An 18,235-nucleotide genomic window follows, 5' to 3' on the forward strand; every position below is an offset into this window, starting at 1 on the left:
TCCTCTCCTAGAATGAAATAATGCCCCTCTCAATTGTTTAGTAGGCATTTACCACAATGGAAAAGATGGAATCTTAAATATGTCTTTCCTTTTGTTACATACAGTTATAATTCATTCAGTACTGTTTCTACATTAGGTGTTTCAAAACAAATCATCTTTTCAGGAGAAGTCTTTATTTTTTGGAAATAATTCACAGTATATTTCAATTGGAATTTCAGGTTGTATTTCTCTTACCAACACATCATAAAATTCACACCAAATTGCTCTGCCACCAATGCAAGTTTTTCCCTTAAGTTATCAAAAAGAGATTATTTCATTGGCCAAATCTAATTTGGAACCAGTGTGCATTGGTGGGGCATGTCATCAGAAGAAAGTTTTATGTCTGCTGAACTAAGAAGAACCTTATCATTTAGGAGAGAGAAAAAATGATTTCAGTCATTTTGTAGAACTGAAGACTTCAGTTCTACAACTGAAGACTACAATTATAGTAGATAATTTATTTCTAACAATTTGTAAACACTGACAGTCCAAACAACAAATATTTAGGAAGGAGCAGCTAGCCCATCTCTATGCTAAAATACCTAAATTTCCATAAATAAATAAGAACATCTGCTGTTTTTTTTTTAAAAAAACAATTTGATTCTTACTCAAACTCTAATATGGTAAGTGTACCTTATCTTAAAACTTGATACATGAAAAATGCAAAGTTTAAAGGATAAAATTAGGGACTTTACATAAGAATTTGCAGTTATTTCTCCAGTGGCATTTAAAATATGATTTGATTTACAAAAAACATTTTCAGGATACTTTGTGTGTTGAACATATCAATGAAGTGCTTCAAAGTGTAGATTATATACAGTTAGTTGAATTATATAAATGGTATTTCTTTTTCCTCATCTTTCCTTTCTTCTTCCATATTATTTAGAGCTAAGAAAAATAAATTTCTTCCACTATTCACCTGTCAACAGTGATAATATGAAATTTTCCATGAAACATTATTTTTTACATGAAACGTGTTTATTTTTAAACTTCAGTGACAGAATTAAACCTGTTTTATTTATACAAAATAGGAGTCCCCTCTTTAAGATGCATGAAATGTCCATGTATACATTTATGCAGTTTAGTCATAAATGTTCCAAACTGTATTTTAAGGTATCAGTAAATGCCTTTTGTTGTGAACTATTACTGTAATAACTCATAACATCATGATGAATAGATTCTGTCTCATTAAAAAACAAAACAGAACAAAACCAAAAAAACCTTTCCAAACTCTTAAGGTTAAAAGAAAAATCTTAACTGTATATTGTCAAAACATTTCCACATCCCCCAAAACATCACTGCATGTGGGACTTCCCTGGTGGCACAGTGGTTAAGACTCCATGCTCCCAATGCAGAGGGCCCAGGTTCGATCCCTGGTCTGGGAACTAGATCCCACATGCATGCCACAACTAAGAGTTCGCATGTCACAACTAAGGCACCGGTGAGCCACAACTAAGGAGCCCGCTTGCCACAACAAAGGAGCCTGCCTGCCACAACAAAGGAGCGTGCCTGCCACAACTAAGACCAGACAGAACCAAATAAATAAATATAAAATCACTGGATGTGATTTGCAAATACTTAGCATCAAAAGTACCTAGAGTTAGAGATATTAAATTTCAGTAAAGCTAAATAAATTACTACAATTTTTGCAATTTGTGCAGAGCTTCAGTTTATAATGTGCTTTCACATAGATCATCTCATTTGATCATCAGAACTCTGGGTGACATGGGTGACAGTGTTACTTCCCCCATTCTGCAGATAAGGAACCTGAGGCTCAGAGAGGTCAGTTGATTTGCCCAGGTTCACACAGCTGGAAAGTTCTAGAACAGGCCTTATACCTAGGTTTTCTGATTGCAGGCCAAACATTACTTGCATGTCTTTCTTTAAAATCATCACCCATATAAAACTCTTAAAGAGAGCATAGGCAAAACATTCTATGACATAAATCATGCCAATGTTTTCTTAGGTCAGTCTCCCAAGGCAATAGAAATAAAAACAAAAATAAACAAATGGAACCTAATCAAACTTACAAGCTTTTGCACAGCAAAGGAAACCATAAACAAAACGGAAAGACAACCTACAGAATGGGAGAAAACATTTGCAAATGATGCGACGACAAGGGCTTAATCTCCAAAATATATAAACAGCTCATACAACTAAACAACAAAACAAACAACCCAATTGAAAAATCAGCAGAAGACCTAAACAGACATTTCTCCAAAGAAAACTTACAGATGGCCCTAGGCACATGAAAAGGTGCTCAACAACACTAATTATTAGAGAAATGCAAATCAAAACTACAATGAAGTACCACTTCACACTGGTCAGAATGGCCATCATTAAAAAGTCTACAAATAACAAATGGTGGAGTGGGTGTAGAGAAAAGGGAACCCTCCTACACTGTTGATGGGAATGTAAGTTGGTGCAGCCACTATGGAAAACAGTATGGAGGTTCCTCAGAAAACTAAAACTAGAACTACCATATGATCCAGCAATCCCCTCCATATGATCCAGCAATCCCACTCCTGGGCATATATATCTGGACAAAACTATAGTTAGAAAAGATACATGCACACCTATGTTCATAGCGGCACTATTTACAAATAGCCAAATGTCCATCGACAGATGAATGGATAAAGAAGATGTGGTACATATATACAATGGAATAGTACTAAGCCATAAAAAATAATGCCATTTGCAGCAACAGATGCAGCCAGAGATCATCATACTAAGTGAAATAAGTCAGAAAGACAAATACCATATGATATCACTTACATGTGGAATCTAAAATATGGCACAAATGAACATATCTACAAAACAGAAACAGACTCACAGACACAGAGAACAGACTTGTGGTTGCCAAGGGGGAGGGGAGAGGGGGAAGGATGGACTGGGAGTTTGGGGTTAGTAGATGCAAACTATTACATTTAGAATAGACAAACAGCAAGGTCCTACTGTATAGCACAGGGAACGATATCCAATCTCTTGGGATAAACCATAATGGAAAATATTAAAAAAAAAATAATGTAGGGACTTCCCTGGTGGTGCAGTGGTTAAGAATCCGCCTGCCAATGCAGGGGACACAGGTTCGAGCCCTGGTCTGGGAAGATCTCACATGCTGCAGAACAAATAAGCCCGTGAGCCACAACTACTGAAGCCCACAAGCCTAGAGCCCGGTGCTCCGCAACAGGAGAAGCCACCACAATGAGAAGCCTGTGCACGGCAACGAAGAGTATCCCCCGCCCGCCGCAACTAGAGAAAGCCTGCATGCAGCAGTGAAGACCCAACACAGCCAAAAATAAATAATTTTAAAAAAAAGAATGTATATATAACTGAGTCACTTTGCTGTACAGCAGAAATCAACACAACATTGTAAATCAATTAAAAAAATGTCTTAACTAAAAAAAAACATCATCCATAGAAGCCAAAATACAGATGCTAAATTCAAAAAGGAAAATCATGAAGGATGTGTTTCCAACAAACAAGGACATCTCCTACATAACCACAATAGGACCATCAAAATCAGGAAAGTAACATTGATACATTACTGTCATCTAATCTCAGACACCATTCAATTACGTCCTTTTACCAAAACGTTCCAGTCTAGAACCACACGTTCATGTCTCTTTTGTCTCCCTCAGTCTGCAACAGTTTTCCAGACTTTCCTTGTTTCATGAACTTGACACTTGAATATTACAAGCTAGTTACTCTGTAGAGTTTCTCTCAATTTGATTTGATACTTGACTCATGATTAGATTCAAGCTAATATACATTTTTGGCAGAAGTATCACAGGAATGATGTTGTGTTCTCAGCACATTCTATCAGGTTGAGTATGATTCAATTTTTGTCCCCATACTAGTGATATTAACTTGAATCACTTCATTAAGGTGGTATCTGCCAGACTTTCCACAAAGTAAAATTCCTTTTGTTTTTGTAATTAATATTTTGTAGGGGGTTTACTCTGAGACTGTGCAAATACACTGTTGTGCCTCATCTAACTTTCATTTTTTACGGATTCTTATTTTATTCAATGGATTATAATCAATTATTATTCATTTTGATGCTCAAATGGTTTCATATTTAGCCAGTGAGAATCCTTTCAAGCTGGCTCCGGTATCCTTTGACATGTCCCCATCATTCCTGGAACACTCACTTCCTTACCTTCTGGAGTAAGATGTTACAGTATCATCTTGTACTTTCTCTGCCACAGCCATTTCTCCAAGAAGTCCTGGTTTCTTTTAGTGAAGAATGTATTTAGAAACCGAGATCTAGATGCCAGGTATGCTCATTGGAGTGTCACTGATCCCGTCTTCTCACATGTGTGCACAAAAACACACATTTTCATCTATTATTATTTCTCAATCTTGAAAACTATATGAGTTTATACCAGTAACTCCAGTTCCAAACCAACACTACGAAGTTCATTCTCATTTTCTCTCTTCATGTTTATAACTCCTTCTAGGGCAGTGAGAAACCTGGCTCCCATTATAACAAATATATTTACTTTTGATCAATATCCCTGAATGTAAGCAATATTCCATTGCTGCTGTCACTGCCGTCTACACAGCCTCCCCCCCCCTTTTTTTTTTCGGTATGCGGGCCTCTCACTGTTGTGGCCTCTCCCGTTGCGGAGCACAGGCTCCGGACGCACAGGCTCAGGGGCCATGGCTCACGGGCCCAGCCGCTCCACGGCATATGGGATCCTCCCGGACCGGGGCACGAACCCGTGTTCCCTACATCGGCAGGCGGACTCTCAACCACTGCGCCACCAGGGAAGCCCTACATAGCCCTTTTTACCCCATTCAGGTTCTGACACCTTATACTGGGACTGTCCCTGTACAAATGCCCTTCTCACCGTGCTCAAGCTGACATCCCTTGGTGGGCAGTCACCATCACCATCCACTGCACAGATGCCTCCCCCTCCACCACTTGGGCTCAGATATCCTGAATGGACCTCCTTTCTGCATGGATTACCCCTCACATTCATTTGGGCTGCTCCTTCACAATGCTCTTCACTGTGTTTTAGTGACACCCAGCTCTGGGTCATGATAGCTTTACCTTGCTCAGCCCCACTTAATGGCTTTTGGATTGAATTGTTAGGGAAGGGATGGTGAAAAAGGAAGAGGACTGGTTTACATTCATTAATTGTTACAATTATAGCCTAAGAAACCCATAGTCTTTTCTTAAGGGGCAGAGAGAGGAATGGGATTAGCAGTATAGTGGGATGGGCAAAGCTTGGACAAAGCATCTCCCAAGACAGAAACTTCAGTATTAAAGTGTATCTCTAAACTCTTTTTCCAAAATCTTTCCTGCTTAGTATTCCTTTGATTCTTAAGGCTTTGTCTTCTTAACACAATTAAGAAGACTCTAGCACATCTGGTACATAGCCCCCAATTTGCTGAATACATGAAAATAATGCATACTTCATGTCATTTGTCTGGCCTAGTTTCCCTCCATAGTAAGTATGGCTCATGTCATACATTTTACCAAAAGCAAAAAAACTTTTCTGCACCTGTGTTAAGAGCAACTAGATAGAATTGAAAAGACAAGCTCAAGTCCTTTCTCATCCACTACCAAGCTAAGGAACCTTATTTAAGTCACTCAACTTTACTGGCCCCATCTCCTCATGGGTAATAATATACATATATACACACAATATATATACATATGATATATATACACACTAGTATTTACTGTGTGCTAACGTCAGGCACAGCATTACATACATTGTTTCAAGCAATCCTCACATCAGTCTTATGAAAGAGACCCTTTTATTATCCTCATATTACAAATAAGGAAAAAATAAAGTTCAGAGAACTTAATTTGTCCAAGATTATGCAGCAAGTGGTGGACCCAAGATTTCCAAATCTCAGCTATTAAACCTGATGTCATACCATCTTAAAAACATTTTAAATTCGAGGGGTCATAGATGATTTCTAAGTTCATCCTTGTTTTAAAATTCTAATTTTAAGAAATACTTAACAGATATTAAAGTAAATGAAGTTAAAACAATGAAGTAAAAACTTTTCTAAACGTTCACTCATGCCAGCTATTATAGTAGGTACTGGGCATACAAAGTTGAGACCAGATCTTTGCCTTCAAACAACTAACATACAATCATTATACCATAATGCTGTGATGGTATTACCCACAGAATTAAAAGGAAACAGAGGTGTGGCTGAAACAAAGAAAGGTATTATAAGAGGTTTTCTGGAGGCAATCACACTTCAGTTTTAAAAATAAGGAGTTAGGCAGAAACATGACTTTCCAGGCAAAGCGATTAGTATGTGAGAAGGCACGGTTACCTTGAAACAGCATTGTGTAATTGGTATGATTGGAACAGGAGTAAACAAGGGGAGGGAGAAGGAAAATTAAAGACACTGAATCACAGGAACAGCTGTTTACCAATTCATGATAATTTCTTTTAAGTACAGTATTTTAGACCTCATATATTTAAAAGAACAAGTATCTAGCAACAAATATAATGAACCCCTTGTTTATACTGGTCCAAATAATTCGTTATCAAAGAACTGCTGCCCTGTGCATAAGCCATTTGACTAATCAACATCTACATATTCTTCCTATAGAAATGACTAAGATTAACCAGCATGGCCAACATTCCTCCATTCATATATTAAAAATCTTAAATTACAAAAATGTTTACTGTGAGATATCTTATGCATACAGAATAATATATAAAACACATTTACAATTGATAGAGTGAACAGCCAAGTAACTACCACCCAGGTCAAAAAACTATTGCCAGGGGCTTCCCTGGTGGCGCAGTGGTTGGGAGTCCACCTGCCGATGCAGGGGACACGGGTTCGTGCCCCGGTCCGGGAAGATCCTACATGCCGCGGACCGGCTAAGCCTGTGAGCCATGGCCGCTGAGCCTGCGTGCCCGGAGCCTGTTGCTCCGCAACGGGAGAGGCCACAACAGTGAGAGGCCCGTGTACCGCAAAAAAAAAAAAGAAAAAATTAGGCAGGACTTCCCTGGTGGCACAGTGGTTAAGAATCCACCTGCCAATGCAGGGGACACGGGTTCAAGCCCTGGTCTGGGAATATCCCACAGGCCGCAGAGCAACTAAGTCCGTGCGCCACAACTACTGAAGCCCGCGCATAGAGCCCATGCTCTGCAACAAGAGAAGCCACTGCAATGAGAAGCCTGCGCACCACGACGAAGAGTAGCCCCCACTCGCCGCAGCTAGAGAAAGCCTACACGCAGCAACAAAGACCCAGCGCAGCCAAAAATAAATAAATAAAATTAAAAAACAATAGGCAAAAGAAACAGATACTTCAAAAATGGTATCAAAATGCTAATAAATATGAAAGTCATCAGGGAACCCCAAAATAAAACCATGAGATACCATCACACCCACCAGAACGGCTCAAATTAAAGGACAAAAAGATAAAGGTGAAACAATTACAAGTGTAAGCAAGAATGTGAAGCAACTGTAACTCTCATACATTGGAGTTTATTTTGGAAAACTGACATTACCTATTATTATGAACATATACTTACCGTATGGATCAGCAATTCCATTCCTAGGACCTACCCAATCAAAACATATATATGTACATACTAGAAGACAAATGTAAGAATGTTCCTAGAAGCATTATTCATAATAACCCCCAAATGGAAATAACTCAATGGCCATCAACAGTAGATGGATAAATATTATACAAAATTAATCTATGGTGTTAAAGGCAGGGAGTATGCTGGGAAATGGTTTGAGGGGAGCTTCTGTGGGGCAGGTAATGGTCTCTTTTTGAACTGGGTATGTTCACTGTGTAAATCCATTAAATTATGTACTAATGATATATGGACTTTTCTTTATGTTTGTTATCCTACAATTTTTAAAAGCTTACTAAGAATATTCTGGTGATTTTTGGCACAGACTTATCAGAGGTGGAACCTTTTTGTGTCAAATAGGGCTTTTTTGGTACAAATCCAAATCCAATCGGCCCAAGAGAAAAATACTGGTTTAAACATCGAAATATGATCTACTAGAGCCAAAGTTTCAAAAGCAATCATCAGATCTTTGTCCTTCTCACCTCTCATTTCTGTTTTCTTTTGTGTGGGCTTTATTCTGTCAGGCAGTCAGGCACTCATTTTCCCATGTAACTCTGGAATTACTTCATCTTCACAGTCCAGAATTCTACTGGAAAACATCACTTTAAGTTATGACAAGTCTCAGAATTGGCCTATCTTGAGTCACATACCTTCCTGGAGCTCTTACAGCCCCATTTGAAACACTGGACTAAGAGTAGTGAAGGGTACTTTCCCAAGTGAAAATCAAGGCACTATTCTCAGAAATGGGGGAGTGAATGCCAAAGAGGCAAAAACATCTGTACATCTGGGGAAGGAGAGAGAAGAAATCCTTAATTTGCAGTTTCTCCCTGAGTTAAGTCAAACTTGGTTAATAAAAGTATTATGTAACAGAGCTATCACATGATCCAGCAATCCCACTCCTGGGTATATATCCAGAAAAAAACAAAAACTCTACTTGGAAAAGATACATGCACCCCAATGTTCATAACACTATTTACAATAGCCAAGACATGGAAACAACTCAAGTGCCCATCAACAGGCTGGTTTAAGAAGATGTGGTATATATACACAGTGGAATATTACTCAGCCATAAAAAAGAATAAAATATTGCCATTTGCAGCAACATGGGTGGACCAAGAGAAGAACATGCTTAGTGAAGTCAGAGAAAGACAAATACTGTATCACTTATATGTAGACTCTAAAAAATAATTCAAATTAATCTACATACAAAACAGAAAGACTCATAGACCTAGAAAACAAGCTTATGGCTTCCAAAGGGGAGAGGGAGGACAGGAAGGACAAATTAAGAGTATAGGATTAACAGATACAAACTACTGTACATAAAATAAATAAGCAATAAGGCTTTACTGTATAGCACAGGGAATTACATTCAGTATCTTCTAATAACCTATAATAGAATCTAAAAAAAAAAAAAACTGAATCACTATGCTATATACCTGAAACACAATAATGTAAATCAATTACACTTAAATAATTTTGTTTTTTAAATATGTAACTTTTCCTATCTAAACCATCCATGCTGCTTTGAGTCTCTGAATTACTGGGAGAGGGAAATCAACAGTTTCTTATCAGATCTCTCCACCTCCAGTCTTTCTCCTAGGCTTTATCTTGCATACTATAGTCAAATGAAACCTTCCCAATATATGGCTTTAGTATGACAACCCTAACAAAGGAATCCAATTCTCCACCAAAGTTGAAGATTTTTAGCCTGTCACTCATGGTCTTCCATGATCTCACCCTAATTCTTTCACAGTTACATTATACTACACCCCTCTGTGTACACAAAGTCAGTGCTTTTGAAGTGTCTGTCACTGTCACTGATATATTTTAAATTATTAAGGTATAACTGATATTTAGTATGTCAGTCAAGAGATACAGGCATTAGCTTTCTTGCTACTTTTCCTTTCTGGTTTAAAAAGTATAACAAAATGATTTATGAATGCTAAATTTGATCTTTTATATATATTTTCTTAAAGACAATATTCTTACTAAACTACGTTTATCCTTCTAAAATAAGACAATGTGGTAACTCTTCATGAAGTATGAGAGATAAAAATAGCACTTTCTTAATGGGAAGACTGTTAAGAGAACTGTTTTCTCCGTATGATTCATCCTTTTCACATGAATAAATTATTTACAGTTTATAACTTCAAATGGTTAAGTTTCAAAGACTTAGTACAGAATTTTAGTTTTATTTTGATATATAAATAGAAACTCTAATAAGATGTACTATATTTTTTAGAGTATATTAAATAAGACATGTTCATAAACAGGCCACCTGGATCTTTAGGTAATTTCTTTAGGCTGGTATCTCCATCTTTTCACCCTCAGCTAAAACTGATTTATACACATAACCAATTTACTAACTTGCTAGGGTTTCAGAATTAAAGTGATTTTTAATTAAAAAAAGAGGAATTACAGCATGACAGGAATGACATTATTTTTAAAATAAAATATAAGCATCAATTAAACATGCAAATATATCACTATTTTTATTTTCATTTAAGTGAGTATGTTGTGGGCTAAAAAACTTAGACAAGATGTGTGATCTGTATTTTACACTTTAATACAAATTTTAGAACATAAAGTAAAACAATATTCTCTGTTCAAATCCACATATTTTTATCTGAAACATGACATTTATAAAACAAACAGTTCCTGCAACAAATGCAACATAGAAGAGTTATTTAAATTATTTTTTAATGGTTGTAGTGGAGGCAATTTTCCTCATTAAGTACTTACGGGGATTCAGCACTCTCTTTAGGTTGTTTGAATATAACCAAGAATGTGGTATTGATAAGTAAATTTTATATATTAATTTAGTTAAACATTCAAGATAAAAGGATTGACTTCTGACTTAAACCTAAACCAAAAATGAATTTTGAAAATATATTTTAAAATACCCTCCCAACCACTGTTAACACACTCCTTTATGTGTTCACTCAACATTTTCCAGGAATTATAATTTTCTGTGTTTCCATAGGTCTTCCTATTGGGGCAGTTATCAATCATCTTCTTTCTCAATATATGTCTTTGCATTAACCCGTGCCATTTGCCGGGCCAAGTATCTGTCTCTCGCTGACATTACAGTTTCTTCGTTGCTCCGCTTTGCAAACTTGTTCACTGTCTCGTGTGGCGTCTCTTGTTCTTTGCCAGTCCCTTGGCATTTCTCTGTGTATCTGTGTTTTGCTCCCAGTGATGTTTCAGAACTAGAGGGTTTCTCTGGGTTTCTTTCTTTGTCCTTTTCCATGTTTCTCATTTTATTGGCTCTTTCCTGGTTAAGAAACCTATCCTTTGCCCTAGAATTTGGGCTTTCCTTTCTTTCTTGATTTCTTTCTGAAGATTGAACACTTACTTCTCGGTTTTCTCTATCTCTGTATTTATCACTGTTTTCATATCTTTCTTTCCTTGCTTTCATATGCTCTTCCTTTTCTTTGCTTTTCTCTTCCTTCTCTCCTCCTTTCTCAATGTGTTGGTCATAATCATTTCGTTGTCTGTCTCTTTCTTGTTCTCTTGAGGGGTATTTCTCCCTGTCTTTCTCCCTTTTCCATTCCCTATCATTTCTTTCTCTCTGGTCTCTTCCCCTCAGTCTATCTTCTTGTTCATGCCTCTTCCAGTGTGAATCTCTGTAACTGGCCTCTCTGTGCCTATGGGAATCCTTCTTTTCTTTTTGGTAATCACGGTCAGTGTAATAGTTGTCCTCCCTGGATTGTCTCTCTTGGTGCTGATCTTCCCTTTTCTCATGTCCTCTTGACTTGGAACTTTTTGTGTGGTATTTGGTACCATGCTCTCTTTCTTCACTAGATGACCGTGAGTGGGTATGACTTCTGTGATGCCTGGAGTCATTTTTTAAGGTCTCTGTGCCCTTTTCCCTTCTGCAGTTCACTTTATTATCTTCTTCCATTTCATCATCCTCACTGCTCTTAGCATCAAAGTCACTGTCTGCATCTGGGTTTTCCTCTACTTTCACAACTGTTTGGCGAATGCAGTTCTCATGAGGTATTGTTCTGTCTTCTGAACTTACTTCATCGGAATATCCCTTTGATTTCTCTTCTTTTATCCCAGACCTTAAGAAAAATAATGTAACAGAAAATGCTACATTATCAATTATAGTAAATAAATGAAGTGTTCATATAAAGTTCATCAGTACTTAAGTCAATACACCTACATTATATAAACCTGCTGATTATCCCAAATTCGAAAAGGTGCTGCTGTCTATTTACCTTGTAAACATCTGCAAACTAGTATTTTCTAACCATTCCGAATATTTTCAATATTGGTAGAAATGAAAAAGTAAAAATCAGCCCTTCTGTATGGACCACTAGAACCTTCAGGCAGGGGTGTGTGCAAGGTCTTCATTTTTGCCAAGCACAGACAAAGAATAATTGGGAAAAGATATATTCTGAAGTACTAGTTTACAACATGAGGTTCAAGTTGTGGCTTTATTGGATTTTTATTTTATTTTTAAAAAATATTTAAAAATAGTCCTGGAAGAAAAAGATAAATTTTTTCACAGCAAAATGATGACAAAACCTAATTCTAAATATCACTAAATAATCCCTCTCATGACTGAAAAGGCACCAGCATCCTGCTCTACCCCTTGGCATCTTTTACAACAAAATGGAAATATGAGAATCTATCCAGCTATTATGATCAGTTACATTAACACTGTTTACATCACCTACATTTTCCCAGCCAATAAGCATGGTTAATTTATTTACATTACACATTTATTCTCACTAATCACTTACCAAACAAACAAAGCAACAACTATGGTTCTCTAGCAATTGCTGGCAAAAGTGTCTTGGCTAAAGGACTCACTAATAGTTAGGAATTCTATTATTAGACTCTGGGAATTGCAACTACTATATGACATTATGAAGTTTCACGGCTGGCCTCACAACAATTCCAGATGAAACTCTAATTTTTCATTCAAAAACTTCAGTCTTCAAATATGCTTTCTGAGACTCATAATTCTCATCAATTTTACAATCAAAACCTAGTAGTTGGGGTGTAATCCCTTCTCTTCATCCTTAATTCCATTCTCCTGCATCTCCTATTTCCCTAGCAACAAAGACTCACACCCTCTTATCTGAATGTTTCTATTCCAAAAAATGATTTCCTTAGATACAAGACAAATTTTACCTTCAGCTATAAACTTACACCATAATCATTTCACCATGCCCATAATATTTTATAATTTTATTCAAAAATCCTCCAATCCTTACTTTCTAGACCAGTATTAATAGAAATGTCTACAGAAATGGGAAATTCCCTGATGGTCCAGTGGTTAGGACTCAGCACTTTCACTGCCGGGGCCCAGGTTCAATCCCTGGTTCGGGAACTAAGATACCACAGGCTGTGCAGCAAGGCCAGAAAAAAAAAAATGTCTACATAGTAATGTCCATATATCTGTGCTGTCCAATATGGTAGCCACTAGCCAAATGTGGCAACGGAATACTTGAAATGTGACTGTTGTGACCAAAATTTTAGATTTAATATAATTTAAATTTAAACAGCTACATGTAACTAGTGGCTACATATTGGATAATGTATTTCTAAGCCCTTGATTATGTGAATCTTATGTTTTATGGAGGCTAGGTCCTATTTATGAAAAAAATATACTTCTCTTTTTGGGAGGAGATGTGGGGATATATGTATATGTATAGCTGATTCACTTTGTTATAAAGCAGAAACTAACACACCATTGTAAAGCAATTATACTCCAATAAAGATGTTAAAAAATATATATATACACTTCTCTTTTTATATACTATCTGAACATGCGTGTAGAATTACTGTAAAATAAAAATAAACTTGAACTAAAAGTTTTTTAATTAAAAAACTGTAAATCCCTAGTTATTCATTCAATTAGGTCAGGTTTGGCTAACAACACAATATGCAATACTGCAATCCTCTACTTCCAGAGAGTTAAAATGATCCCACAATCAAAAATCATGAACAGTATCTTTCTTCTAAATATTCCATATGCCACATCTCACCTGGCTTCACGAAAGCTGCATGTAGGTACTTCCTCTTCACCAACTGCTTGATTTAATAGGTGCCTATAAAATCCACTGAGATCGCTCTGCTTGGTTACATCCAAACGTGCTAAGAGAATGAAAGCAAAAGTGAGAATAATATATTCAAAAAGGCAAAATGCAGTTCAGTTTCACAGGCATAGAGTATGTAACACAGTGTATGAAGTGGTGCTCTAGATGAACACATAGTACATGCTTAGACCAAGTCTTATACATTTGGTTTTCTTCCACTTAAAGTTGATAAGCACTTGCCAATTAAGCTATTTGTAAGTACACATTTTACTTAGACCTTGAGAAACGACCACGAGTAGGAAGCAATGAAGTAAAGCACTAAGGTATTCTTTGGCCTCTGCACATCTTTGTTCTTTCTTGAATTAATGTTATTCTTTTTGTAAATGCCCAGTTAATGCTCCTTGGGTGATGTTACTCTAGTCTTCTCATCCCAGGAAATATAACTAGGATTTAAATCTCAGTTTATACTGCTTTTGACAAATGTCATGCTTTCCATGCCTTGTAATCAATGTTTTTACATTTGAAATCATTTTCTAAGGCAATGACTTGTGATAATCATAGTTTTAAGCAACAAAGTGAGATGTAATTGAAAAGTTCAGTAGAAGTAATAGTTACTAAGAGTGCAACTGTGTTTTTACTTACAATCTCCTGTTTTATAATATACATAACATCATATATCTTGTACCCTGCATTCATATACATAAATTATGACAACATTATAATCTAAAAGTTCCGTGATGAGCAAATGGTTAACCACAGGGCAGAACTCTCCTGTTTGTTTCCTGCTACTCCTCTCCCTCTTTCATTTCACCTTCAAGTGCAGCAGCCCTCCTTTCTCTTTCTTCCTCTTCAGCTCTCTCTTGCAGTTTTTTCTTATAAGCAGATGTTACAAATGCCTCTTTATCATCAAATTCTCCCTTTTCCATTTCTCGTTCTCTTTGTATTTTCTTTTCCATTCTTTTTTCCTGTTCCTTTTTTCTGATCTCAACTGCTTTTAGTAAGTTGTGAATGTACTTGGGCTAGGGGGAAAAAATAAGATTATTTAGGAAAGAGTCAAAGATAATTAACTGCTAATATTCTATTTTTATCATGAATTTATTACTACAGAAATGCAAATAAATAGGACTGTCAACTTCTCAAAATTCAATATAAATTTACTAGCAAGATAATAAAATTCTTCTCAATAGAAATTTAAGTATAAAAACAAAAAATTATTCAAAATGGCATTTAAAAAATATCTCAAGCGAAATAGGTCATTTTCCCACTGTTTTTCTCTCCCTTTTTACAAAACGGTATTGTCTTACTTCAACAGATACGTGAATAGGAAGGCTTCTGACTAATTTTTCACATTAGTTGAAATACAATCATTTAAAATAGCAGCTTTAATATCATTTTAGAGCACCACTTTATCTGTAGATACTGTAAGATGTAAAGATCCTTAAATACCAGTCTGTGCTTTGTGAAAGAATAAGAGTGATAGAAAATTTGAACTTATTTCATTCAATCTCCACACCCTAACTTGTTTTTTCAAACTAAAAATATGACCATGTTACACGCAGATGATTCAGTTACCAGCTAGGAAGCAATAAAAAATTATAAGACACAAACATGAACAGGAGAAGCAGCAGTACAAAGACTTTCTTAGGAAAAACTTTCAAAAAATAATCTGTAAAAGTTTTAAAGCAAAAATCCAAAATTTATAAAATTGTTAGATAATTCTCTTGCTCCTGTTAGGATACTAAATATATAGTTTCCTAGGTTCTCAATCAAATCCATACTATCTGGAACTAGGGGCTCTTCACACTTCAAATACCTAAAAGCTTTTTCTCAGATCATTCTCGTGTTGAAATAAGCGTAAGTTACAAAATGCAGGTCAAGGTCAAAGAAACTTTGTATTTTCAGCTACAAACCTTTCGGTCTTTTCCCAAAAGCAATTTTGGATTACTTTCTTCCTTTTTTTTCTTCATTTCATCATAAATACTGTCATATTCATATACAGTAGAATCTTCTGCAAGGGCCTTTTGGATTTCAAGTTTGGTCTTTAAAGAAAACATTGAACATGTTTCAAAAATATGAGCCAACTAACAGATACTACAAAAAGTCTAAGTAATCCTTTTGAGACAGGATCATAAATCAGAAATATATCATAAAAATTCTATCAATCACATTTTAAACTTAAAGCACTTAGAATAGAGCCTGACAGAGAGTTAAGTGTTCAGTAAACATTATTATCTATTCACTTGTACATAAACAGAATTATCTACAAAAGGACCAGGGTATGACTTAGAAACACCTAACCTTAATTTTGAGATGCCTATATTACATATTAAACTTCCATATCATTTTTACTTGTGTTACCAAATAAAATGTTCAAGTTTCAAATGGTAGGAAATACTTTTTTTTTTTTGGTAATTGAAAAATACTTTACTTTTAGAGATGTCACCTTCAGAATTTAAAATAAGCAGTATATTCACTACAGAAATACAAGTAGTTTTAAAAAAATTTTGTCTCTGATACGTTTTTCATAAAAATATTTTAATACGGACTTCTCTACTGGCACAGTGGTTAAGAATCCACCTGCCAATGCAGGGGACACAGGTTCAATCCCTGGTCCAGGAAAATCCCACATGCCACGGAGCAACTAAGCCCGTGAGCCACAACTACTGAGCCTGCGCTCTAGAGCCTGTGCACCACAACTACTGAAGTCTACACGCCCTAGAGCCCACACGCCACAACTACTGAGCCCACGCGCCTCAACTACTGAAGCCCACACACTCTAGGGCTCACAGGCCACAACTACGGAGCCCGCGTGCTGCTACTATTGAAGCCCACACCTAGAGCCTGTGCTCCGCAACAAGAGAAGCCACCGCAGTGAGAAGCCTATGTATTGCAACGAAGAGTAGCCCCCACTTGCCACAACTAGAGAAAGCCCGTGCACAGCAACGAAGAAGACCCAATGCAGCCAAAAAAATAATAATAATAATAATTATAAGGAAATACTTATTTATTTTCATTGAAGTATAACTTACATTATGATTTGACATTTGTATACATTGTGAAATGATCACCACAGTAAGTCTAGTTACCATCTGTCACCATACAAAGTCACCAAAAAAAAAATTTTTCCCCCATGATAAAAACTTCTAAGATTTACTTCCCTAGCAATTTTCAAATTTGAATACAGTATTACTGACTACAGTCACCATGCTGTACATTACATCGCCATGACTTACTTTATAACTTGAATTTTGTATTTCTTTTTCTTTTTTTAAAAATAAATTTATTTATTTTATTTATTTTTGGCCGCATTGGGTCCTTGTTCCTGCGCGGGCTTTCTCTAGTTGCAGTGAGCCGGGGCCACTCTCCGCTGCAGTGCACAGGCTTCTCACTGCAGTGGCTTCTCCCGTTGTGGAGCACAGGCTCCAGGTGCGTGGGCCTCAGCAGTTGTGGCTCGCAGGCTCCAGAGCACAGGCCCAGTAGCTGTGGTGCATGGGCTTAGTTGCTCTACGGCATGTGGGATCTTCCTGGACCAGGGCTCGAACCCATGTCCCCTGCATTGGCAGGCAGACTCCCAACCACTGCGCCACCAGGGAAGCCCTGAATTTTGTATTTCTTGATCCCCTTCATTGATTTCACCAACCCCCCCATCCCCCTCCTCCCTGGCAACCATAAATCTTTTCTCTATGAGGTTTTTTTTTTTTTTTTTTTTTTTTTTTTTTTTTTTGCGGTACGCGGGCCTCTCCCGCTGCGGAGCACAGGTTCCGGACGCGCAGGCTCAGCGGCCATGGCTCACGGGCCCAGCCGCTCCGCGGCACGTGGGATCTTCCCGGACCGGGGCACGAACCCGCGTCCCCTGCATCGGCAGGCGGACTCTCCAGCACTGCGCCACCAGGGAAGCCCTATGAGTTTTGTTTGATCATTTTGTTTTTTAGATTCCACATATAAGTGAAATCATATGGTATTTGTCTTTCTCTGACTTATTTCACTTAGCACGATACTCTCAAGGTCCATCCATGTTGTTGCAAATGGCAAGATTTCTTTTTATTTTTTTATGGCTGAGTAATATTCCATTTGTGTGGCATGGAATATTTTATCCATTCACCCATCAATGGACCCTTAGGTTGTTACCATATCCTGGCCATTATAAATAATGCTGCAACGAACACACGGGTGCATGTATCTTTTTGAATTAATATTTTCATTTTCTTTGGATAAATACACAGAGGTGGAATTGCTAGATCATATGGTAGCTCTACCTTTAATTTCTGAGGAAGCTCGATACCATCTTCCATACTGGCTGTACCAATTTACATTCCCACCAACAGTATATGAGGGTTCCCTTTTCTCCACATCTTTGCCAACACTTGTTATATGTTGTCTTTTTCATAAGTCATTCTGACAGGTGTGATGTGGTATCTCATTGTGGTTTTGATTATTAGTTCCCTGATGATTAGTGCTGTTGAACATCTTTTCAAGTGCTTGTTGGCCATCTGTATGTCTTCTCTGGAAAAATGTCTACTTAGATACTCTGCCCATTTTTTTTTCTTTTTCTTAAATTAATTTTTATTG

General features: G+C 36.9%; 1 protein-coding gene across 3 annotated transcripts in view; it reads right to left on the bottom strand.

Moving 5' to 3' along the window:
• Window positions 1-10,156: 10,156 nt before the first annotated feature.
• Window positions 10,157-18,235, bottom strand: part of NSRP1 (nuclear speckle splicing regulatory protein 1) — a 66,598-nt gene continuing 58,519 nt past the window's right edge. For all 3 annotated transcript variants that reach the window (XM_067715452.1, XM_067715454.1, XM_067715453.1), the window contains 4 exons: window positions 15,577-15,705; window positions 14,478-14,685; window positions 13,616-13,724; window positions 10,157-11,680 (listed from right to left, as the gene is read on the bottom strand). In XM_067715452.1, coding sequence (XP_067571553.1) covers window positions 10,618-11,680; window positions 13,616-13,724; window positions 14,478-14,685; window positions 15,577-15,705 — 1,509 coding nt within the window. In that variant the 3' untranslated portion in view covers window positions 10,157-10,617. The remainder of the gene's footprint in view (window positions 11,681-13,615; window positions 13,725-14,477; window positions 14,686-15,576; window positions 15,706-18,235) is intronic.

Source organism: Pseudorca crassidens, chromosome 19, assembly GCF_039906515.1.
Source record: "Pseudorca crassidens isolate mPseCra1 chromosome 19, mPseCra1.hap1, whole genome shotgun sequence".
NCBI classification, from domain to species: domain Eukaryota; kingdom Metazoa; phylum Chordata; class Mammalia; order Artiodactyla; family Delphinidae; genus Pseudorca; species Pseudorca crassidens.